Source organism: Musa acuminata, chromosome BXJ3-6, assembly GCF_036884655.1.
Source record: "Musa acuminata AAA Group cultivar baxijiao chromosome BXJ3-6, Cavendish_Baxijiao_AAA, whole genome shotgun sequence".
In the NCBI taxonomy this organism is placed as follows: Eukaryota; Viridiplantae; Streptophyta; class Magnoliopsida; order Zingiberales; family Musaceae; genus Musa; species Musa acuminata.
This window is the reverse complement of record NC_088354.1, coordinates 409,151-434,296: the sequence shown is the minus strand read 5'-3', so window position 1 is coordinate 434,296 and position 25,146 is coordinate 409,151. Positions and strand designations below refer to the sequence as shown.

General features: G+C 38.6%; 4 protein-coding genes across 6 annotated transcripts; 1 reads left to right on the top strand and 3 right to left on the bottom strand.

Annotated features, from left to right (window-relative positions):
- Positions 1 to 413: 413 nt before the first annotated feature.
- Positions 414 to 7,678, bottom strand: LOC135641108 (probable cellulose synthase A catalytic subunit 5 [UDP-forming]). The gene is made up of 14 exons (XM_065156156.1): positions 7,266 to 7,678; positions 6,956 to 7,151; positions 6,420 to 6,631; positions 6,233 to 6,335; positions 5,742 to 5,916; positions 4,486 to 4,752; positions 4,056 to 4,401; positions 3,840 to 3,977; positions 3,607 to 3,732; positions 3,304 to 3,516; positions 2,910 to 3,195; positions 2,047 to 2,243; positions 1,627 to 1,977; positions 414 to 1,532 (listed from the first exon to the last, which is right to left on the bottom strand). Exons 1-14 carry the CDS (start codon positions 7,344 to 7,346, stop codon positions 948 to 950), a joined length of 3,276 nt encoding a protein of 1,091 aa, XP_065012228.1. The 5' UTR covers positions 7,347 to 7,678; the 3' UTR covers positions 414 to 947.
- Positions 7,679 to 10,940: 3,262 nt separating this feature from the next.
- LOC103975143 (putative disease resistance protein RGA4) lies at positions 10,941 to 14,090 on the top strand. Its single transcript, XM_018822024.2, has one exon. It carries the CDS (start codon positions 10,941 to 10,943, stop codon positions 14,088 to 14,090), a length of 3,150 nt encoding a protein of 1,049 aa, XP_018677569.2.
- A 1,611-nt stretch (positions 14,091 to 15,701) lies between these two features.
- LOC135641109 (probable cellulose synthase A catalytic subunit 5 [UDP-forming]) lies at positions 15,702 to 17,880 on the bottom strand. 3 transcript variants are annotated; one of them, XR_010497571.1, is made up of 5 exons: positions 17,177 to 17,880; positions 16,623 to 16,834; positions 16,436 to 16,538; positions 15,987 to 16,153; positions 15,702 to 15,862 (listed from the first exon to the last, which is right to left on the bottom strand). XR_010497571.1 is itself a non-coding variant. In XM_065156158.1 (5 exons), exons 3-5 carry the CDS (start codon positions 16,722 to 16,724, stop codon positions 16,134 to 16,136), a joined length of 225 nt encoding a protein of 74 aa, XP_065012230.1. In that variant the 5' UTR covers positions 16,725 to 16,834; positions 17,177 to 17,372; positions 17,495 to 17,880; the 3' UTR covers positions 15,878 to 16,133. The 3 variants fall into 3 exon arrangements, 2 of the variants coding, with proteins under 2 accessions (XP_065012230.1, XP_065012229.1); XM_065156158.1 differs by lacking the exon at positions 15,702 to 15,862 and having other exon boundaries at positions 15,878 to 16,153; positions 17,177 to 17,372; positions 17,495 to 17,880; XM_065156157.1 differs by lacking the exon at positions 15,702 to 15,862 and having other exon boundaries at positions 15,878 to 16,153.
- Positions 17,881 to 23,045: 5,165 nt separating this feature from the next.
- Positions 23,046 to 24,274, bottom strand: LOC135640362 (AT-hook motif nuclear-localized protein 25-like). The gene has a single exon (XM_065154711.1). It carries the CDS (start codon positions 23,889 to 23,891, stop codon positions 23,046 to 23,048), a length of 846 nt encoding a protein of 281 aa, XP_065010783.1. The 5' UTR covers positions 23,892 to 24,274.
- Positions 24,275 to 25,146: the final 872 nt, after the last annotated feature.

Sequence of the window (25,146 nt, the reverse complement as noted above, 5' to 3'; positions counted from 1 at the left end):
TCTTAATTTTGATATATAAATTTGACACATTCAATCAGATCAATAGTTTTAGAAATAAAAAAATATTGATCCTCGATAAATGAGTCACATACATCACCCTATAATATTTTAGACGTGAAAATTGTGTTTAATTTTTTATTAAATAAGTATAATAATATAAAATCAGTAGACACACAATCATAAAACCAATATTTTAGGTGCGATGTTAAACTCTCAACCGTTGATATGTAAATCGAATATATCGTCATCATTGATAATAAATCATTATGCAAAGTGCACGCTGAATTACCGTTTGGGCTTTGAATTCCCTCACCTCTTTTACACGTGACAGCTATGAATGAATAATTGGACACAGCGAGTTCCAAACTGAAGCAAAGGCCCAAGTAACATTCACCCACGAGACACGAGACAGGTAGAAGATGCCATTACTTTCATTCAATTCATTTGGCCTGAACTGTAAAGACATGGCTTAAAAGACCAACAGATATAATGGACGAACTGTAAAGAAAAGTTGGGAGTCAAAGGTCGGGAAGGGCATAGCAAGAAGCCAGCACTGAAGTCCCCATTTGGGGTTAATACATTGGTACACAACAGAGTACAGAAAATGACATTATTAGATGACGGACACTATAAAACTTGTCTTTAATCATTCCGTATTACAAGAGATAGCGAGAATAAACATACCCCAGAAAAGGGGAAACCGAATTAACTAACTCAACATTTGATGAGGCTTCCTCAGTACCAGGATGAATCAATGTAGAGTTCAACTGCAGTAGTACACGAACAAAGCAATACAAGGCTATGCCCACGTCCCATTTCCATGGTAAAAGTCCAAAGCTAGAGTAGCATTAAAGGGGATAGAATGCAGCATGCCATCTTTCTATCTAAATAAATGCAGAACTCCATCTGTACACAGATGCAAAGGTTGTGTAGCTATTTTTTGGTGCTCAATTGCAGTCTAATCCACACTCCTCCAGAAGAGGGCCATCTGATTTTGGAAGGAATGGATCAATCCGTACCCACAGCAGAGAGAAAATTGAAGCAAGGAGAATGGACCAGACGATAACAATTGTAGGTGTCCGGTTCTGCCGACCAACAAGACCTTTGAGGAAAGGATACAGGTGAACGATCACCCAGAAGGAGAAAAAGAGTTTCCCAAACAGAGGTCCCCAGGATTCATATCCGTTGTTTATTGCATTAGAGACACCAGCTACCACGCCGATGAAGTTCACGATAAGCAAAGTTGTAGGAGGAATGAGCAAAGTGGTCCATTTGAATGTGTACAACTCAGAGAACTCTTCATCATCACCTGCCTTTGTTGTCACTGTGAAATTGGTGTCTATACCTGCAAGGACCTTTAAAAGCCCCTGAAACACCGCAAAAAGATGTGAGGAAACACCTCCGATGACCCAAAATTGCTCATTCCTCCACCAGTCATCAATGCCAACACCACTCCATCTCATTTCCAGGATGCTCGTTGCAAAGATACAAATGAAAAGTGACAGGAACCAAAGACTTGCCACATTGCTAAGCTGCAATTTACAATAGAACTCGTTATTAGCATCAAGATATAAAAACAAAGAAATCCATTTGGAATTTCAAAATGAAAAAAAAAAATTAACACACCTCTGGGGTGATGAATTTTCCAGTTAGCAAGCAAACAGCAGGCAAGGTGCAGTAGGCCAAAAGAGGAATTGATGTCCATGGATAAACAGTAGCATTAATGTACGAAAGCCGTTCCAACCATTTAAGCCCACCTCCGTATCCATACCAAAGAGGACAGTGTTTGCTTAAGAAAATTTCCACAGACCCAAGAGCCCACCTAAGGACCTGGTGGAGACGATCTGAAAGATTCAGAGGTGCGGAACCTTTGAATGCAGGTCTTCCTGGTATGCAGTATATAGATCTCCACCCATGGCAATGCATTTTAAATCCTGTTAATATATCTTCCGTCACTGAGCCGTAGATCCATCCAATCTGTATGGAAGCCTAGCAAATTAGGAAGACACCTTTAGAATACAAAAAATATCAAGACCAAAGAGTTACCTCTTTTCCCCAGTCCGTCTTATCTTCATAACCACAGCTAATAACATGAATTGCTTCCTTCAATAATGATGCCGGAGTAGCACCTTTTAGTGTTCCACCATTCTCGAGGAGAGTAGATGCCACAAAAACAGGAGACTGTCCAAATTTCTTTTCTAGCTTCTGTTCAGACATCAGCTTTTGTTTGTCATTCTCATTTCCTGTAATCATACTAAAAGATTAGCACAGTGAAATTTTATGAAAAACACATACAAAAATTTCTGATGTATTTTCAGACAGCTGTATGGTTATGCCTTCATATGAATTAGTGAATGCCTAAAAGTGAGAAATGAATTATCAGACTGTAGGACTAAAGCTTGTGACAGGCTACGAAAAAATATATTGAGGTCAAAGCACTTGAAAAATACAAATTAGACAATAGCGTGACACCACTCTTTCGGAGCATTATGATCAACCAGTGATCTAGCATGAGTTAGAGCATATAATAGCTACTTAGCTACATGAGAGAATCCATGGTGGTTTACTTCAATTCAATATAACATTTTACAAAAAGACTTGTGTTTCAAACAGAGAAAATCCAGAGAAAATGAGTTGATGCCAAAGAGCTAATATACTGAAAAGACTCTTAAGATGAAATTAATATAGGATTCTCTAAGAGATATACTCTCAATTATTGGGGCTGAGTAAATGGATTATGTTCTTTCTCAATGTTCGTGACCATTTGATCACTGGAACAACAAAATATATAACAAGAAACACCAGAAGGTTGTCAAACTACACATGGAAGTATTGCATCAGCCTGGTCAATTTGAATTATATATTAAAGTAGCAAGTCGTAGTGCCTGACCAGCGACAGACAGATATACCTTGCTTGCCATCTTCAATTCCCTCCAGCGCAAGCACTGGTGCTCCATTATCGCCTCTCCTAGAACTATTCCTTCTCTTTTCCTGTTTAGCTTTTGCTGTTTTCTTCTTCCTTCTGCCAGAACAACAGCATCCACAGCAGCACCACTTAGGCCAGCAATTGCAAGTCCTCGTTGGTGGCTTCTTTGACTTTGGAGCATCATATCCATAAAGTGCCTGTCTTCTAAATGCACATCCAGTGCCGACATAAATGGGTCCTTGAATCCCATCCAAACCTTTCATATTGATCTGCATCATTTCTTTGTTTTATTTCTCTAAGAATGTAAGGCATATGAACTCTTTAAACGAAGGACTTGTACAAAAATCAATTGAAAGTGATGGCATGCCAATGCTTACATCGAAAAACACTATGTTCCGATTAGCATAGCGATCATGTCGATCAATACCATCAAACCGCTGGGGGAACTGCACATAGCACACTTTTTTTCCTACAAGTGGATCCATCATGAAGCACATTGCCTCTCGTATTGCCTTGCTATTGTTGAAGTAGTGATCACAGTCCACGTTCAACAAATAAGGTGCATTTGTAAGTACAGCAGAGACTCTAACCTGCCAAAACCAATAGAACCACTACATAAGTAAACCTAGAGCTACTGTTACATTAACACAGAAAAATTTATCCAATTGACAGTTTGGTACCAAAGCATTCATAGCGCCAGCCTTTTTGTGATGATTAAAACCTGGCCTCTTTTCTCTAGAGACATAAACCAAGCGTGGTAGTTCATTCCCTTCCACATCATGCCCACCACTTTGCCCCAAAAAGACCTAGAAGGTTATGATAAAAAGCAAAAAAGTCAATTGAATTGGCAAAAGAAAGCAGCTGGTTGTGTTATCACTGCAGCATATAAAGCAACAAGAGACAGACAATTTACCTGAATCATGCCTGGATGGTCACGGACATTATTTCCAGGCCATGGTGTTCCATCCTGCATTGTCCAACCTTCTTCTGGTACCTTTTGTGCTTTTGCAACCAGTGCATTTATTTGTACCTTAAATTCCTCATATTCTCTCTGCAAAGAAGATCAAATTGTGCCAAATTATTTATGTCCATATTTTACTAACGAAAATATACATAGTATTTTTCATACCTTGATTGCTCTTCGTTCCTTGATAAATGAAGGATGGACCTTATCCTTTAGATAATCTATCTTCTGCTGAAAATACCATTCAGGTGCACGAGGCTCAATATTGAATTTCTTACAGAAAGGAGCCCATTTCTTTGCAAATTCAGATGTTTCTGATAATGCTTCAAATGTCAGCATAGCAGCACCATCATCAGAAACATAGCAGGATACTTTTTCTACAGGATAATCTACAGATAGAATTGAGAGAACAGTGTTTGCAGTGATTAAAGGGGGTTCCTTCATTGGATCAACTGTACTCACAAATATGTCTATATGAGATAGTTGAGAAGGTTGCCCTTCTTTTTCATACCTAAGCAAAAGTATAAACAGTTAGGCAAATATAAAGTAATTATCAAAGGTGAACAAAAGCTATCATCTGGACAACCTCAACTACCTTAATGACAACCTATCAAGATAGGTTTCCCTTTCAATTGGAAGCCACTTGGGAAACTGATCAAGAATCCATGAAATAGCAAACCAGATTTCACAGATGACGGATATAAGCCACAATGGATATGCATCAGATGCAGGGTTGGTGATACGGTAATGGAAGAAGAACCCAACAAATACAAGACGAATTATGATGATCATTCTGTACGGATTTATTTGGCTAGAAGGAACTGGCAGCTTTCTTGACAATGGTTGTCTTGCTTCATCCATTCTATAGAAGACAAATTGAATGGTAAGTTACAGTAATTCTAGTCAAATGTCAAAACTATTCAAACATGACAACTTATTTGGTTTATAAATAAGCATTATTAGATACAAGCAGGACAATATCTGATGTCACCATTGCCTTGACAATATTAGAAAACAACATTTGACCAAATTTCACATCATAAATTAATAATAGTTGCAGAATCCTGTTGTACATGATAAAATATACCAAAGTTGTGCCTGGAAAACTCAATTTCATAGCTATAATAAATAGGCCTTGTCAAAGAGATCGAACTTGCTATAATTAATGTATCCTTTCTGTTTTATGGAAAATTAATGTATCCTAACATCTACTCGAGCCATATTCTTGTAATAACTTGTCCAGAGATAGCAACCAGAGGATTATACTTTTCCAACTTTTCTGTGAAGAAAAGTGTTTTCCCCCACTCCATATGGCAACTAGTTTTGGTCACACTCACTTCATACTGATGAAGGGCTGTTAATATCAATTTCATTATAAAAGTAAATGACCATTAAATGGAACAAACCCATATCCGTTTGTTATAATGCTAATTATACTAGTTGGTCAGCCTAATTTCCACAAAAATGAACCAAATTTAAGAATTTAGGAAGATCAGGTAGCCTAATGTCTTGATGAAAAATCGCGAGAAGCAACTACAGCCATGTAAACAAGAACTCGCAAATAATGAAAGAAAAAATTACAGTGAAATTCATGATTTATAACTGGTGCATAAAGTAGCTTTTTTCTTGTCAAACAAAAATTATGGAGTTCTGACATTGTGGAAGTTCTGAGCTAAAACGTACATCAGCAATTGCATCCGAAAGGGAGTTCTAAAACCATCATAGAACTATTCAAAGATGTATAAACACAAAATATCAGACTTTAGAACTAGAGTAAACCATTGTGAAAATGCTGCTAAAATACAATATTTCAAAGATTACATAAGACATTTAACAGGATTCGATGCTTACAGTGGTAAATCAGGTTCCTCATTATCATTATTCCAACCTTTACCACCACCATCATTCCTCATCTTGTGCATTTTCTCTTGCTTCTGCCTCCAATTCTCCATCCGCTCCTTCCAAGCCACGCTCCCATATCCGTACGTCGAGAGATCCTTAGAAGGATCCAAGGATCTAAGGTGCACTGCACAGGAAGAGATTTGGCATTAATTCCTTGATAAACTAGAAAACATGAAGGATCGACATTATGATTTCTCATCCTTAGATAAGTACAATCAAGGTTCGCTGTACCGAGGTGTACCACTTGGTACAGGTGGTATGTATTGGTCCGACAAGAGACTTGTAGGAGTGGTACATCAGTATGTCCCATCATATTATCTGTTGGTACACTCGATATAGCTCGATATGTGTCATATCGATAGCTAGTCGGTACACTGGTACGGAATCATAAGACGAACCATGAGTAGAACATCCTATTGGTAGTGCAGAATCTGGAATACCTGGAAGATTGGGATCTGAAAAGGGAAGCGGATGAATCTTTTTCCCTCCACCACCCATGAATGAAGGAATGAGAGCATGCTGTTCTGGAGGAATGTCATCAACCTGGAAACAAAACGAACTCATCCATCAGTATAGAAGGGTTTTACTGCTCCCGAGGCAATGAGAGTAAGGTGTGAGCACAAGTACCATCTCGCCATTGGTGAGGAGAGGGACTTGAGGCACAGTATGAACCACATAAGGCGTGTTGATGTCACCCTGGTGGCCATAACTCATGTGGGTCTGCAGCATGGCCTCAGCTATGTACTGTGAGTCCTGCTTTTCTCCCCTGACGAAGTTGAATTCATTCTCAAGATCATCAATGTTATCCTCTTCTTCATCACCAGCCACACGAGGACACCCTGCATAGTGCGGACAACAAAATACAACAATCTGTCATGAAAGATTAAGGCTAGAGAAATCTACTACGAGAGAATTAGAAAGTCATGAAATTATACTAGGGCTTTATCACGAAAAGGATCTAGGCCACAGAGATGTACTAAGGGTTAACTACAAGAAGAACCAAAGTATAGGTGTTTGTTATAATGCTAATTACAGTGACTGGAACATAATGTGAACCAAATCATACAACCAATAACCCATGGTGAGGGAAAGCGAATTATAGAGAGATCGACTACAATTTAACCAGGAAGGAGGCATTGAGGGCGTGCATTTAGGTTTCTTACCCTTGAGCCGCTTGAACCTGGTCTTGCACTGGGGGCAAATCTGGTTGCCCTCCCGGCGCTCGTACTCGTAGCAAGTCCTGCAAATGGGGAAGGCGCACTCGTTGCAGGCGACGAAGAGATCCCCGTCGACTGTGCGGCCGACGTCGTCGCCGCAGATCTGGCAGATTTGCCCGCTCAGCTGCTGCAGCGGCTTCGGCTGCAGGCGGAGATCGAATCAAAACCTTCTAACAGAAAACAGAACACAAAACACAAAACACAAATCCTAACGATTCGATTGTTCGACGCCAAGAAGAAAAGATGTAGAAAATACCCCCATATCACCGTCGCGGCGGATGACCACGAGTTCGTTCCGGTTGTGGGAGCCGGCGACCAGACCTGCGCTCGCCTCCATGCGCTTGTCGGTGATGTTTTCTCCCTGTTATTGGAAAGCCCAAGTCGGCAAGCAATTCAATTCAATTCAGAGCCGCTGCAACCTCATTCCAGCGGCGTGACCTCATCACTTCCCTCCCCATCCGCTCCTCTCTTTCTCTCTCTTCTCAGTCCCAGCAAAAGAAGGGCATCGCAAAAGGGCGCAAACAACAACAAGAACGAGAAATGCAGCGGTAAATGGGAAGGATGGAAGGAAGCTAAGAACGCAACATGTGAGCCGTCACAACCCCACAAACACACACACACCCTCTCTCTCTCTCTCTCTCTCTCTCTCTTTCTGTGCCGCTTTGATCCTTCATCTCGCTCACCTGCCACTCCTTGTCCAATTCATTATGCCTCGTGTTTTGTTCTGACGTGGCCACCGACACAGCTACCGCGTCAACCAGCAAAAGACGTAGTACCCGCGTACAGTTAGGACCGATGTGTGAGGTGGAGGGACCCACCCCACTTGGCGAGCGAAGCAGTCGTGGAGATCGAGTAGGATAATAAAGCAAACCACGTGCACAATCAGATTCGGAGTTCCGGCTAACGTGGCGAGCAAAGATTGGTTGATGGACTAGGACCTGCTGACTCAGCCGATCTAAACCACAAGTTTCTTACCTTTCAGCCGGTCTAATTGACCGGTTTATTGCCTGATGTGCTGATTACCCTTCTGACGTGTCCGCCGACGCAGTTACAACGTCAACCAGCAAAAGGCGTAACAGTAACACTAGATGGTCAAATCGATTCGAACCAAATGACTTAAATCATTAAGCTGGTCCGAACGAATTTATCTAAATGAATTGGTTCAAAAATCAATTACTCTAATTTGATTACGATTTATAAATTAATTATAGTTTTAAATAAATTAATTTGATTAATTGAATCGAGTAAAAATCTTAATCCAATTGGATGGTCACAGATTAGATTTATGAAATTGAATTCATGTTATTTATAAAATTATAGTATTTAGATTAGACAAACATAGTTAGGTTAATTCATGTAATATCCGATTCGGAGTTCCAGATAACATGACGAGCAAAGATTGGTTGACGCAGTGGGGCCTGTTGACACAACCGGTTTAAGCCATCGATTTATTTCGTGATGTCCTGATGCCAGAAGAGATTCTCCTTCGGCTTCTCTCTCTCTCTCTTATGACTATCTTCCCTGTCTGCTTAAGGTTAATGAGAAAATACTTTTTGATAAAGGTCAGTTCTCCATTCAAATCGGAGACTCGGGTCTTAATAAGCATACGTTGTGACCCACATCACAAAGATCGGAGTGGCATGCAATGAGAGTTTATATGTAAGAATATATATTTTACGTCATTTAGACAGGCGATATACACTGAGTCCAATCTTACTACGCTGATAGAATGATTATGAAAATGTATCAACTAACTTTACTGATAAAATCTTTGACAATATAAGTGCTTGGTTTAAATTTAATCTTAATCACTTACTTCTTATAAAAAAAAAAAAAAAAATACTTTTAGCATCTCTCAATAACTGAGCACTTGATACATTTTTACAATTTAATCTCTAATTTATATACAAACTATATGAATTTACTCCATCATCATGATTTAAAATCCAAATAGAGAAGATGAACACAGATACTAAAAACACAACGTAGATTTTCTCTTTTTTTTTTTTTTTTTGGGAGTTCATAAGATTCTAACTCCGTATTAAAAATGGAGAAGAGACGTCATAAAAATCTCAACACCTCTTTCTTTTTCTATATGTCAATAACCCTTGAGAATTCTATTTAGCTTAAGATATTGATGATCCAAGTGAGAAGATATAATCGAATCGATCTTTTCCTTCGGATGATTAAAATTGAACCACACATGGAACTCCACGTCGAGAGAAACATCATGATCTCCGGGGCTCTCCTTATCACTTAATTTTCGACTCTCTAATAGTCTAAATAAATAAAAAATAATAGAAATTACAACTGATTTTAACTGAGAATCAAAAGTAAATAAAAGGTTGAGATTTAGTTTCGAAAAGTTGATTGAATTCTCGAGTTCTCTAGCGAAAAAAAAAAAAAAAAAAAAAACACACTTTGATCAATCAAACTCATCGATTTCATCGTCATATCCATAGTGTATTTGTTTGATTGCCCAGTTATACATTTATCCATGTTGACACCAAGATCATACACCATTATAAATTTCGACAAGTAATCTTTTTGGGTTTCATCTTCAATTATCTTTTTTCTTTCTTTCTTGTTTAGAACGAAGTTTTTCTTTTATTTTTCCTAAAAAAATAATAATTACTTGTGGAGATGAGTACAAAAATGACCCATTATATCAAGGAATATCAATACAAGAAAATTGAAGGGTCAATTCCTCTTAAACAAGACATATATTTAGTATAACACCCCTTAAGTTAACTCACATCCTAAAATTAGGTAAAGACGTGAGTTAGTCTACAAGTGCTATAAGATAGTGAATTAGTTTAATGAATCAGTTATGCATCCTACCAATAGATATCATATATTTTTATAATAACAAAATACTTTAATAATCTTAAGAAAAAAAATATTTTTAATAAATAATATATAAATCAAATAATCCAAATCACATTCAATCTAAATTTGTCAAATTCCTTTTCCTATACAACTTATAGTCCATTTTTATTAATAGCAGTTGCCTCATAGTATATAAAATACTTTTGTCACACTAAAAACCTATATCCAGCCAACTTAAAAAGATGTCAAAATGTATTTATGGTGGAAGAGGCTTTCCTTGTTAGGATGAAAATGAAAGAAAAAAAATTAGAGATTAAAAATCAAAGAATATATCTAAAGATCGATAAAAGATTTATGTGGTTCAACATTCTTTGTTTGTGTTTTTTTTTTTAAAGATAAGTGGTAAATATGAGGTTTGAGCTTAGAATTTTATGATAAATTATTAAAGTTTTTACTAGTCAAGCTATACAAAATTATGCAGTAGAACTTTGATGATTAATCAGATCCGTGATTGTCATAATTTCTATAATCTGATGATCATTTTGATTGTTGCATCATTTCGGACAAAGGTAAAAATAAGAAACAAGTGTTAGTCGAAAAAGCTTCAAGCATACTCTAAAATAATATACAACGTATAAACAAATAAAAGAAAAGGAAAAGAGAGAGAGAGAGTAAGAAAGGCACGGCCTTCAAGATTGGAATATCAAAGTCCAAAGAAACGAACAATCAAAACTTCTCTAACAAGGAAGGATTATTCTATAAAATGTTGACATGGATTGTGTTTGACACTTTGTCGGTAAACATCCAACCACCTCTTTTGTAGCCGCAAGCATTCCATTCTTGGGGACGAAGATTATGAAAAAGTATTATGGCATATCAGGAAAGTGCTCTAAAGGCTTACGATAGATTCCAAGAGTGTTGGTGTGGATGGCATACACTTTAAAGAGTAGCCACAACAATAATAATAATAATAAAAGTAGAAGAATCATCGTGATCCAATAAACAAACCAAGTATCGATGCTCATCATCAATCACAATATACATCTCTAGCGCTCTCACCCCCACCTCACGCAACCAAAACATCAAAGGCCGGAGCGAAAGCATGGCGGCAGTGGATTTGCGGCACATACTCTTGGATTTGCTGCCGTCGTTTGATATGAAGGAGCGATGTCGAGAGCTAGGTATCCAACATCATCTGCAGAAGATTATTCCTGACCTTTGGGCCATCAATGCAGTCATTCGGGACGCGACGATGGGGGCGTGGACGCAGCCGGACGTGGAGATGTGGATGGCGGATGCGGGTGCAGCCATTGCGGACGTCCACAACCTGCTTGACCGGATCTTGGAGTGGCCGGGGAGGGTTACGGCATCGTCGAATCCCTTGTTGCGCTCCTTCCTCGGCATCCGAGTGGCTTTTCGTCTTTCTATTCTGCAGGAGCTCAAGGAGATGGGGCTCAGGTTGAAGGAGCTCGTCCTTTGGGGGTCTGCCTTGGACCTCCGGAAGGAGATGATGGATGCCATGGATCCATGCGATGAAGAGTACTCCTATGTCCTAGGAGATGAAGTGGTGGGAAGAGATGAGGACAGAGATAATATTATAGAGATCCTTCAGCAGAATCAATCATCCAGCAACAACGGTGAGCCCTTCGTCATTGTCATCCATGATGAATGGTCGTTTCGATCATTCCCCATATCCACGGGGAAGAGAACACTGGCTCGGATGATTTACCACCACCCCTGGGTGCGCCAACATTTCCATCATCGAATCTGGGTGGACGTTTCCTTCGACTTATCTTGGGATCAACTAAGCATCGGGAGAGAATTTGCAAGATGTATCACGGGAGACTCGTGCGACCATCTGCAATCACACCAAGCTATCTGGCTACTTGTGAATGAACGGCTCGGCCAAAGAAGATACTTGCTCATTTTGAATGACATATACTATGATTATATCGAAGAGGGGTTGAAAGACAATTGGGATCAACTAAAGCACAACCTGTTGCGTGTGGGTGGAATCGGAAGTACAGTGATCATCACCACCAAATACAGTACAATATTTGGGTCGAGAGACTACTCGTTGGCTGGCCTATCAAAGGATGCTTGGATAAAATTGTTCATGAGAGAGACATTCATTGGATCAGCGCAGGACAAAGAGAACACTTGTACCATAAATTTGCTACTTCAATTTGCGGAGCAACAATACGAAACACTTACGGACAAAACAATTTATGACAACATAATTAAGGGCTTTCCCTTGCTGGCAAAGACGTTGGGCTCAATATTCAGGTACACCGAGGTAAGTCGATGGCAAGAAGTAGCATATGATTTGTCTTGTCACTCAGATGTTTGGCGTCCTTACTCAAATGTTAAACACCATCAGCATTTTAAATTAATGAGCCTCCAAAATCTTTCAACTAAACTTGCACGATTACGACTCTATGGCTCATTGTGCAATTTAGGTTGGTCTGATTATTCAAAGGAAGATTACATGCTTATGATGATCGCTGAAGACCTTATGCTACAACAATCATTTGATGTTGAGAAGATGAATCGATTGATCAATGAAATTGAGTTACGATTTTCAACGTTGGATTCAGATTACTGTATGAGGACAAGGATTGGTCAAGATTCAATAAGAATCCCGGAACAATGTTGCCATCTATGTTTAGTTGTCGATTCTGATTCTAATTCTGATGCTACATCGACATTTCTAACCGCCTTATCAGCAGGGGTCACAAAGAGATTAAGAACTTTGATTTTGCAAACGGAGGAAGAGATGGCTGAAAACGATCAAAAGTGTCAGATCAAAGAGATCCCAGCAGCCATGTTTACAAATTTGGTACACTTACGGATATTACATTTATCACATTGTAGGATCCAACAATTACCTAATACAATTGCCAAGTTGGTTAGCCTGAGATACCTCAACCTTTCCTACACCGAGATCCAATCACTTCCTAAATATCTCTCAAACCTTCAAAATTTGAAGATCTTAAAGTTGGCTCATTGTGAAAAATTTCAAAAACTACCCGAATGGATCTACAAACTCAAAAATTTACTGATTTTAAAACTAGCTTACTGTCAGAAGCTTCAGATGCTTCCTGAGTCAATCATCGCTCTTACAAATTTACAAGAGTTAGATGTCGAAGGCTGTCAATCATTCATGAAATTACCTGAAGGTTTGGCTATCATGAAAAAATTGACAATGTTAAATGTTGACAAATGTGTATCCTTGACTCGATTGCCCCATGGAATAGGACAATTGACTAACCTCCAAAAGTTATCAGTGCATGCTACAGTTGATAGCCTTGCAAGTGTCATCCTAGAGTTGCAGAGTTTAGTAAATCTTAAAGAACTTCGTCTGAAAAAACTTAATGGACTATCAAGCGTGGAAGATACTCGAGCCTTAAAGCTCCAGGATAAAATATTACTCAAGTGTTTCACATTATGTTGGGAGTGGTGGGATATGGAAGTTGCATTAGTTTCTGATGCAACATTATTACATGAGCAGGTATTGGAAGACCTTCAGCCTAACCGAGCTTTAGAGAAATTAGAAATTGCTTCTTATATGGGGAAGAAACTTCCGAGCTGGATGGCGTGCAAAAAAGAAAATCTGTGGCATTTGACAGAGATCAAGCTTGTCAATCTAAAGAAATGTGAAAGGCTACCACCGCTTGGACAACTACCTAAGCTTGAGACTGTTGAGATAAGTGGCATGGATTCAATTAGTGCAGTGGATGATGCATTTTACGGTGATGGTAATGGTAATGGTGACATATTTCCTAGATTGGAATCACTCATTTTCTCAGAAATGCCTATGCTGGAGAGATGGCTGAAGGCAAAAGGTAAAGGTGACATGTTCCCGAGGCTTTTGACGTTGATACTAATCCAGTGTCCAAAATTCAAGGAATTGCATGTGCCACTTATAAGAAGTGGATTTTCATTATCACTATGGTTGAATAATGACAAGTTGCTGAGCTCTGAATTTGTAGGTTGGCAGAACCTTAAATATGTCGATGTGTTGGAGATAATGGGGTGTGAAGAGCTGAGGTGCTTACCACAGGGAATCAAGCATCTCAAGTCCCTTTATCAGTTGGAGATTATCCGATGCAACAATTTGATCTCTTTGCCGGATTGGTTGGCAGAACTCAAATCTCTTGAATACGTGATTGTACAAGATTGCGCCATGCTGTCATTCATTCCCGAGAGGCTCAAACAATCGCCCCGTTTTCACATTTGGATTGAAGGCTGACCAAAGTTGCAGCTCTAATCGGCAAAGGATATTGTCCATCCGTCCTCTTCATCGATTTGCAAGTGTGTGTTGACCCAAGTGAAGTTATCCATCCATGGGAGGCAATCCTTCTTAATCTAATAATGTATGTATGCCCTCCAACTCTCTCTCTCTCTCTCTCTCTCTCTCTCTCTGGTATAATAACCTTTGGTCGATGCTAGAGTGATATTTGTGTGCTTCAGGTATAGGTCGAGTAGTGCTTTTGAGAGGGGATTGTATTTTGGTTTGCATCTCACTTCCACATTTGCTCTGTTCTGATAGCATTGGTGTAATCCCAAAGTCTTGCTTGCTCCAAAGTGTCCTATCGTCGTTTGTAATGCTTTCTGGCGCATTCTGCAGCTTCGCATCAGTCAACAAGTAAGTCGATCATCACCATTTATTTGTCAGCTCAACTCTCGAAGTCGTCATCGTTCTACTAGAATGAATGGTGGCCACCCATCCAACTCCCTACTGCGCGATGATGCTACAGCGATATTTGTGCTTCAGGTATATGTCGAGTAGTGCTCTGCTCTGATGGTATTGCATCTCACGTCCACATTTGCTCTACTCTGATAGTATTGCATCTCACGTCCACATTTGTTTGCTCTGCTCTGATAGTATTGGTTTGCATCTCACTTCAATCAGAACAATTTTTTTTATATCTGTAACAATCGACTACTACTCTGTTGTGTCGCACGTCGAATGGTAGACGGCTTTTGTTTCAAAAGCAAACAAAACACAACCATCTCTGCTGCCTCACGAAAACCAAAGTATGTAATTTGCCGTTTCTAAGATTGCATGCAAGACTAATATGAACTTACTAACCCAACACAATAAAATTGTAGTATAAAAATTAATCTTCATACTTCCCTTTCGATCAGAATGCTGCGCCTACATAACTACTTGCTTAAAAACTAAAGAAAGATCTTAAAATAATTTAAAACTGATTGGGATTTGGCCCAAATAAATAGCAAAGAACAATGAAAATTAAGATTTTTTTTTTTTAATAATTCAGGGTGACCAAATCAACTTACAAGATGTTAGATGAGGTGTAGTGGATGGGAACATTTTAGATATACTCCTAGAAAAATATGTATAAATAAATTAAAAAATAATTCATCCATAATAAATTATAAATTGAGTTGTTGGGTGTAAGTGAATATTTAATATCAAGGAAAAGGATAATTACAAGGCTCACTTGGTGGCTAAGAGATATAGTAAGTATCGATTATAAAGATATTTTTTCTTCAGTTATTAAACATACTTCTATCGAGTCTTACTAGCCTTTGTAGCGACACTAGATCTAGAGTCAAAGTAAGTCAAAGTCGCTTAGATATGAATATGATATTTCTTTACAGAGACTTCAAAGAAGAGATCTACATAGAATAATTAGAATGATTTGAGGAAAAAAAGGGAAGGAGACCTAATTTTGCTTATTGAAGAAGTCCCTCTACGACATCAAACAATCTCGAACGCAATGATATAAATGTTTTAATCAATTTATACTTAAACTTTGGATATAGTAGATCACTTTACGATAACCATGCATATTCAAAAAGGATAAACAAATCATGAGAAGCAACTACAGCCATGTAAACAAGAACTCGCAAATAATGAAAGAAAAAATTACAGTGAAATTCATGATTTATAACTGGTGCATAAAGTGGCTCTTATCTTGTCAAACAAAAACTTATGGAGTTCTGACATTCTGGAAGCTCTGAGCTAAAACGTACATCAGCAATTCCATCGTAGAACTATTGGAAGATGTATAAACACAAAATATCAGACTTTAGAACTAGAGTGAACCATTGTGAAAATGCTGCTAAAATACAATATTTCAAACATTACATAAGACATTTAATAGGATTCGATGCTTACAGTGGTAAATCAGGTTCCTCTTTATCATTATTCCAACCTTTACCACCACCATCATTCCTCATCTTGTGCATTTTCTCTTGCTTCTGTCTCCAATTCTCCATCCGCTCCTTCCAAGCCACGCTCCCATATCTGTAGGTCGAGAGATCCTTAGAAGGATCTAAGGTGCACTGCACAGGAAGAGATTGGGCGTTAATTCCTTGATAAACTAGAAAACATCAAGGATCGACATTGTGATTTCTCATCCTTCGATAAGTAGAATCAAGGTTCGCCGTATCGAGGTATACCACTTGGTATGGGTGTTACGTATTGGTCCGACAAGAGGGTTTGTAGGAGCGGTACATCAGTATGTCCCATCATATCATATGTTGGTATATTCAGTTATAGCTCGGTATGTATATAGCTAATCGGTACATTGGTATGAAACGAACCATGAGCAGAATCTGGAATACCTGAAAGATTGGGATCTGAAAAGGGAAGCGGATGAATCTTTTTCCCTCCACCACCCATGAATGAAGGAACGAGAGCATGCTGTTCTGGAGGAATGTCATCAACCTGGAAACAAAACGAACTCATCCATCAGTATAGAAGAGTTTTACTGCTCCCGAGGCAATGAGAGTAAGGTGTGAGCACAAGTACCATCTCGCCATTGGTGAGGAGAGGGACTTGAGGCACAGGATGAACCACATAAGGCGTGTTGATGTCACCCTGGTGGCCATAACTCATGTGGGTCTGCAGCATGGCCTCAGCTATGTCCTGTGAGTCCTGCTTTTCTCCCCTGACGAAGTTGAATTCATTCTCAAGATCATCAATGTTATCCTCTTCTTCATCACCAACCACACGAGGACACCCTGCATAGTGCGGACAACAAAATACAACAATCTGTCGTGAAAGATTAAGGCTAGAGAAATCTACTACGAGAGAATTAGAAGTCATGAAATTATAGGTTAACTACAAGAAGAATAGGTGTTTATTACGAAAAGGAACTAGGCCAGAGAGATGTACTAAGGGTTAACTACAAGAAGAACCAAAGCATAGGTGTTTGTTATAATGCCAATTATAGTGCTTGGAACATAATGTGAACCAAATCATACAACCAAGAACCCATGGTGAGGGAAAGCAAATCATAGAGAGATCTACTACAATTTTTAACCAGGAAGGAGGCATTGAGGGCGTGCTTTTAGGTTTCTTACCCTTGAGCCGCTTGAACCTGGTCTTGCACTGGGGGCAAACCTGGTTGCCCTCCCGGCGCTCGTACTCGTAGCAAGTCCTGCAAATGGGGAAGGCGCACTCTTTGCAGGCGTCGAAGAGATCCCCGTCGACGGTGAGGCCGACGTCGTCGCCGCAGATCTGGCAGATTTGCCCGCTCAGCTGCTGCAGCGGCTTCAGCTGCAGGCGGAGATCGAATCAAAACCTTCTAACTAACAGAAAACTGAACACAAAACACAAATCCTAACGATTCGTTTGTTCGACGCCAAGAAGAAAAGATGTAGAAAATATCCCCATATCACCGTCGCGGCGGATGAGCACGAATTCGTTCCGGTTCTGGGAGCCGGCGACCAGACCTGCGCTTGCCTCCATGCGCTGGTCGGTGATGTTTTCTACCTGTTCTTGGAAAGCCCAAGTCGGCAAGCAATTCAATTCAATTCAGAGCCGCTGCAACCTCAATTCCAGCGGCGTGACCTCATCACTTCCCTCCCCATCCGCTCCTCTCTTTCTCTCTCTTCTCAGTCCCAGCAAAAGAAGGGCATCGCAAAAGGGCGCAAACGACAACAAGAACAAGAAAAGCAGCGGTAAATGGGAAGGATGGATGGAAGCTAAGAACGCAACATGTGAGCCGTCACAACCCCACAAGCACACACACACACACTCTCTCTCTCTCTCTCTCTTTCTGTGCCGCTTTGATCCTTCATCTCGCTCACCTGCCACTCCTCGTCCAATTCATTATGCCTCGTGTTTTGTTCTGACGTGGCCACCGACACAGCTACCGCGTCAACCAGCAAAAGACGTAGTACCCGCGTACAGTTAGGACGGACGTGTGAGGTGGAGGGACCCACCCCACTTGGCGACGAGAAGCAGTCGTGGAGATCGAGTAGGATAAGAAAGCAAACCACGTGTACTATCAGATTCGGAGTTCCGGCTAACGTGGCGAGCAAAGATTGGCTGATGGACTAGGACCTGCTGACTCAGCCGATCTAAACTACGAGTTTCTTACCTTTCAGCCGGTCTAATTGACCAGTTTATTGCATGATGTGCTGAATACCCTTCCGACGTGTCCGCCGACGCAGTTACTACGTCAACCAGCGAAAGGCGAACAGCATCACTAGATGCTCAATTCGATTCGAACCAAATGACTTAAATCATTAAGCTGGTCCGAACGAATTTATCTAAATGAATTGGTTCAAAAATCAATTACTCTAATTTGATTACGATTTATAAATTAATTATATTTTTAAATAAATTAATGTGATTTAATTGAATCCGAATCAAAATCTTAATCCAATTGGATGGACACAAATTAGATTTATGAAATTGAATTCATGTTCTTTATAAAATTATAGTATTTAGATTAGACAAACATAGTTAGGTTAATTCAGCTTTTCAATAGGTATAACACCGAAGTGCTTGATGGTGATCGAGCAGGGTGGGAAAGGAAACTTGTAGTATCAAACTCGTGTAATAGTCGATTCGGAACATGACGAGCAAAGATTGGTTGACGCAGTGGGGCCTGCTGACACAGCCGGTTTAAGCCACTGAAAGATTCTCTCTCTCTTGTGACTATCTTCCCTGTTTGCTTAAAGTTAACGAGAAAATACTTATTGATAAAGGTCGTCCTCCATTCAAATCGGAGGCTTGGGTCTTATTAAGTATATGTGACCCACATCATCACAAAGATAGGAGTGATATGTAACGAGAGTTTATACGTAAGAATATATATTTTATATCATTTGGACAGGCGACATGCACCGAGTCCAATCTTACTATGCTGATAGAATAATTATGGAAACGTGTTAAGCTAACTTAACTTATAGAATCTTTGACAATAAGGTTCTGATTCGAATCCAATCTTAATCACTTACTCTTTATAAAAAAATAAAAAATAATTTTAGCATCTCTCGATACATAGGCGCCCAACACATTCTTACAATTAAACCTCTAATTTATATACAAACAAACTATATACTAATAGGCATCAAAATTCTTGTAAATAAAAAAAATACTTCAATTATCTTAAGAAAAAAATTATATTTTTTATTAATAATATATGAATCAATAATCCAAATCACATTCAATCTAAATTTGTCAAATTCCTTTTCCCATACAAATTCTAGTTCATTTTTATTAATAGCAGTTGCCTCATAATATATAAGATACTTTATCACACTATAGACCTATCTATATCCAGCCAACTTAAAATTAGGTCAAAATGTATTTATGGCGGAAGGCTTTCTTTGTTAGGACGAAAATCAAAGAAGAAATTTAGAGATTAAAAATGAAAGAATATATCTGAAGATCGATAAAGATTTATGTGGTTCAATATTCTTTATTCATGTGGTTTTTTAAGAGATAAGTAATGAATGCGAGGTTTGAGCCTAAGATTTTATGATACACTAACACCTTCTTCTTCTTTATTTATGTTCACCAAGAAAACTAAACTCTTCACTGCTTGACAAATACCAAAATAAGAAATGTCTCTCTTGAGCTAATCGAAATTTTAGCCATCCTCTCACACAAAATTTGGAAGAAATTTTCTCTAAAATCTCTTCATATCTGCTAGAAAAAATCCCAAGAGCACCATAGTGTCCTTATCTATATCTATTTTAAACATTGCGATATATAATTTATTTATGATGATAAATCCTAATTCTCTATAAACTATTCTTTTTTATTTGGATCTAAAATCCAAATATTAATCCTAATCCATGAGTTTGAAACTAATTAGGATTCCTCCAAATAGTTTGAATCTAATTAAGAATTTTAAATGCTTACTTACCATTACATTTTTTGAATAATTATTTTATTTTATTTATAAATTGAATATAATAGTAAAATATTTACAAAATGACAAATAATGTTTAGGTAGCACATCCTCTAGAGACAGAAACAATTATGCTCCTAAAATTGCCATCCAACTTTCTTGCCATTGAAGGACCGACATATATTTGCATGATCTGATAGCCAATAAAAGGATCAAAAAAAAAAAAAAAACCATCAAAGCTGTTCGTCTTCTCCAATATAAGGGATTATTTAAGATGGGTTGCACAAATATTAGACTAGTAGTCCAACACGGCGCATCATAATTCTCAGTGTTCAGGATATGATTGTTGCAGCTTCCCCATCTCGATAATTATGTGATAATGGTTACATAATGAGATTATTAGCATCATTACTCATAGATAATCCACGTATGTGTTGTTCTTTCTTCTCCAAATGACATTAGTTGTTCATTAGATAATTGTAATCTACCGAGACAATCGCATCAGCGCTCAGAATAGTTTTTGTTTGTTAATCTATTCAGAATAGTTTCACTCATCATTCTTTTCTATTTTATAAGCATGTTGATGAGATCAGATTTTGATCGTTTTGTGCTCAAGTTATGAAAGAATATTGAGATTTCTTTAAGAGGAAAAGAAAAGAAAAGAAAGAAAGATACGTGAGAATTCAAGTCGATTTATTATTTCTAAGGTGAAGAAGATATTTTTTATAATATCAACAAAATAACATAGTGCTATTGTAGAAGATCATTCGAATCTATATGACTATAGAAAATATTCTCATAGCGTTTTTAATTAGGGTGACATGACATCAAAGTTGTTTTATAGCCAAAAAAGAGAGGATGTTATCATCTTATGATAATATATCACACGTCGGTCATCCGCTATAGTTCAGTGGCTTTGCGCCATAGTGCTACTCAACCTACCTTAGTCCAAGTCAAGATAGATGCTTTTGACCTATTAGGACATCAACATGGATTGTATCGTTGAACTCGGTAAACGTAAGTTGGATGACACAGGATAGGATAGGATGAAGCTTGTCATGTACCAGTGTTTCATTGGTGAGTTGATGCATGCAAATGAGACTATCATAAAAATAGTTCTAAAAATATATAATTATGTTTGCAAAGTTTTAAATTTAGGTTTCTTTAGGCCACATCTATATCATCTAATCAATAATTTGAGTTTGGCTTATGATGAGATAAAATTTTGATCATCCATATAAAAGCTCAAATTATGCTTTTGTTATTGAGAAAAATTTTAATGTGACAGTCAAAATCAAAATTATATATCTTTTAATATTATTTAGAATAATTTTATCTGATCATCGTTTGATCCAAAAGATATAATGATACCAATCTAGAAGAATTAAACTCATTTTTTCAAGTCCCGATTAAGATATCTCTTAAACAATCCAACTATAATTAAATTTTATTTCTATTGATCAATAACCATAATCAAAATCAAATCAGGTATATAATATATCTTACTCGATTAAACATGATCACATAATCTAACATTCTCTAACTTGATCCATTAATTAATAAGATATAAAAATTTAAAATTAAAATAAATAAGATATAATTTTATTCAAAAATAATTTTATTAAATTAGATTATAAAATTTTGAAAAGTATTTTACATGTGTATATGAGTTTTATAAAAAAGCTAATAAGTCTAATAAACATATTAATTAAGTTTGACTAATTATATATCATAAATCCCTCTTATGTATCATAATATTATTAATCCTTCTTAATACAATTCATAATGGTCTGTATAATTTATTTTGTCAAGATAATCATGTTATCGCATTCAACTATAATATGTATATATATAAATATAAATAGAATAGTAGAAATAACATACTTTAATTAAGTGAACAAGAAAAAATATTAATAATAATATCCATTTAAATATGCTATCATCATATCTTATAAATTACTTACAAGTCTTATTTTAAAAATATATCCTTTAAACACTTTAGGTACTAAAATTTTAGTAAATCAATCATTATCTCAAACACTCCTATGCCCTTGTATGTTTGACGATGATTTTCCATGACACTAATGAAAAGTTATAATAAAAACAGTTATTTCACTTGATATAAATTTAATTTATCAAGATAGAAAGAAATTTCTTATATTTGGTATTTGTATTAGTTTTCTCGTATAATAGTCAAAGTGCATCAAACAATCTCGATCTTACATCACTTTCGAATATATTATTTAATTATTAATCTTTAAATTTCTCTTTCGAAGTCTTCTCTCATTAATAAAAATTATCCAATAAGCATTAGTTTTATTAGATTTAAGGAAGAACCGTAACCAAAGCAACTAAAAATAATTAGATTGGTTTGTAAAAAAAGAGGGACGATATATTTCCAGCTAAATACCTTCGTACATGATAGAATATATGACATATTCCTCTATATCTCGCATGAACTCTCTAGGAAACAAATGGAACTACAACTTCTTGTGTTTTATATATATATATATATATATATATATATATATATATATTTATTTATTGTCCTTCCGAACAGTTTCATGAAATCTTAATCCATAGGCTTCCACTCACACGAAAAATAATAATCAATAAAAGAGTTCATTAAACATAAAAATATTCTTCTAAAAATAATTAAAAATGAATCCGAGATGTGTTCTTTAGAATCCGAATTGACTATTATGCATAGAATTCCTACTGTCTCACAAATGAAGAGTTCCACGATAACAGAAGAAGACCTTCGGAAGCCCGAAGGGAGGCTTACACACATGGAAGAAGATTTAGTCTTCCACATGCAAGGAGACCAAGTCTCAGAAGGAAAGATGTAACCCCCGCTGCTGCAGTGAATGGTCATTTCATGATGAAGTGACAGATAAGTACACAAAAGCATAGCGACTGTACACACACACAAAGACCCGATCACAAGAAAGAGCAGACGAAGAAGATTGATGATGATAACAAAACACAGCTTGTCGGAGATGACAAGTCCCCATGACCAGATCAAGAAGCTTTCTTGATGTCCTTTTGGATTCGGGCTGTTGGCCATACCTCACGCGATGGATTCAGAAAGGTGGTCTTACCCCCCCGAAAGCATCACCTGCAAACTGGTAGCTCCCTCCCAGGCTATAGAATGGCACGCCGCCACTTCCGCCGCCTTCTTCGCCGCGGCTTCCGGTAACTCCGGATGACTGCGACACTGCATGTTGCTGCCCCCGCTCAGTCGCTGCTGCTGCTGCTGCTTTCTCGTCGCCGACTTCCAGCGGCAGCCGCTCGTACTCCGCGTTAGCGAAGGACGCTGCCATCAGCACCACCGGCCCTGCGGCCACCAGCGGCCCCGTGACGGTGCCTCCCAGCACCTGCCCTTGGCCTCCGGCCAAGAACACAGTCAGGCCTCCTGCGCCAGGCGGGGCCGGCGGCGGAAGCACGGTCCCCGTGAGCGACAGGATCTCGAACCGCCCCCTCAGAGCCGCCACCGTTTCGCCGGAAAGCGACGAACCAGGCTGGCGGAGGGCGACGTACGAGACGGCGCCGCCTCCGCTCAGGACGCTCACCCCGCGGCCCCGCCGTAGTGCGTACTCCGTCACGCACTCCATCACATCGGCTCCTTGGGCGACCTCGATCACGTTGGCGCGGAGCGCGTTGGGGCTGTCGCTCGTCACGATGACAGGGGGCTTCGGCTTGTTCTTGGAGCCCGGGGGACGGCCTCGGGGGCGGCGCACGTGGCCTAAGACGCCCTGTTGGTTGCCGCCGCAGTTGTCAGGGCAAAGCTCGGGTTTCGTCTCCTGGGGCGCCTTCGATTCTTCCGGTTGCACGTGGGCGGAAGAAGGCGGTGGATAAAGGAGGTGGTGGAGGTATGGCGAAGACCCTCTCCCGCCGCCGCTTTCACTCCAGGTTTCGTTTCTGGCCATCGCCGAAACATCTACTCTCTCCCACCACCTGTTCGCCAGCTTTGGTTTCCCTTCTCACAGTCTTCTCCACTTCTCTAAAAGGTTCTCTTAGCTTTCAAGTTACCTCTCTCTCTCTCTCTCTCTCTCTCTCGATCTCTCTCTCTCTCATCTGTGACTCTAATCAACTAACCAGTAAATCTTGCTTAAGACGTGAAATCTTCTTCTACCAACTATAGCTTACACAGTTCTACCACCATCTTCCACTTCGGAAGAATCCTTTCTCAGTAGAAGCATGCAGCTTTTCCAGTACACAACCACTGGAGCAGGAAAAGAAGAGAAGAAATCATAACTTGGGAGATGGTGGTGCTGATGCTATATTCATACCAGTAATATATATGAGGGAAACCTTAACAGCAGAGAATGACAGGAGTTTGGGTGTTCCCTGAGTTGAGTAGGAAAGAAGCTCTTCCACTGGGAAGTGTGCAGATGCATCGAGAGAGAGAGAGAGAGAGAGAGAGATGCAATCTTGGGCATATATTTCCTAGAGTTAATGGTACTCCTTGTTGGTCCTATTTATAGTATGCCAATGTTGGACACAATGGTGGTGTGTGATCATGCACTATAATATGTGGTGCTACATGAAATCCTTTGGTTATGGGTCTTTAAGTATGGGTTTAGGGTTTTGCAGGTACATGTAATCCCTCATCCTTGCCCTCTTTGAAGATGTTACATCATTGTAGCCTTGTGTTAATGATGTTACTTTGGCATCTTGGTGAATTCAAGTTCAGCAGGTGGGGCATAGTCAGTCAAAATCCTACAAAATAACCAACAAGGCTTCTTATATTAGCAACTAAATAAAAATATTTTTGAATCCTTAAATATGGATCTCTATTTGATTGACCTTTTTGATTTTCTTCATGTATCTCTTAACTTAGTATTGAAGGAATCAAATCAAATATATTTTTGACTTGGGTTTTCCATAAGACATCAATGACTGGGTTGGGAGTCAAACCACTCATCATCTTCACTAGAGATATTTCTTTTCAAGACTTTAGCACCTCATATCGGAAATATAAGTCGGATGTGTTTGAATCCATCATAAGAACTAAGATCTCAGTTCAAGTTCCAAATTTAGATCTTAAATATGATAAAATTCAAAAATATAAGTCAAATCAGGTCAACTTGTTGTCTTTCCCCTAAGCTTCGACGTATATAACATGTACAGTTGATTTCCAATGGATGCAAATCGTCCATAAGAAGAGATGATGATGATGAT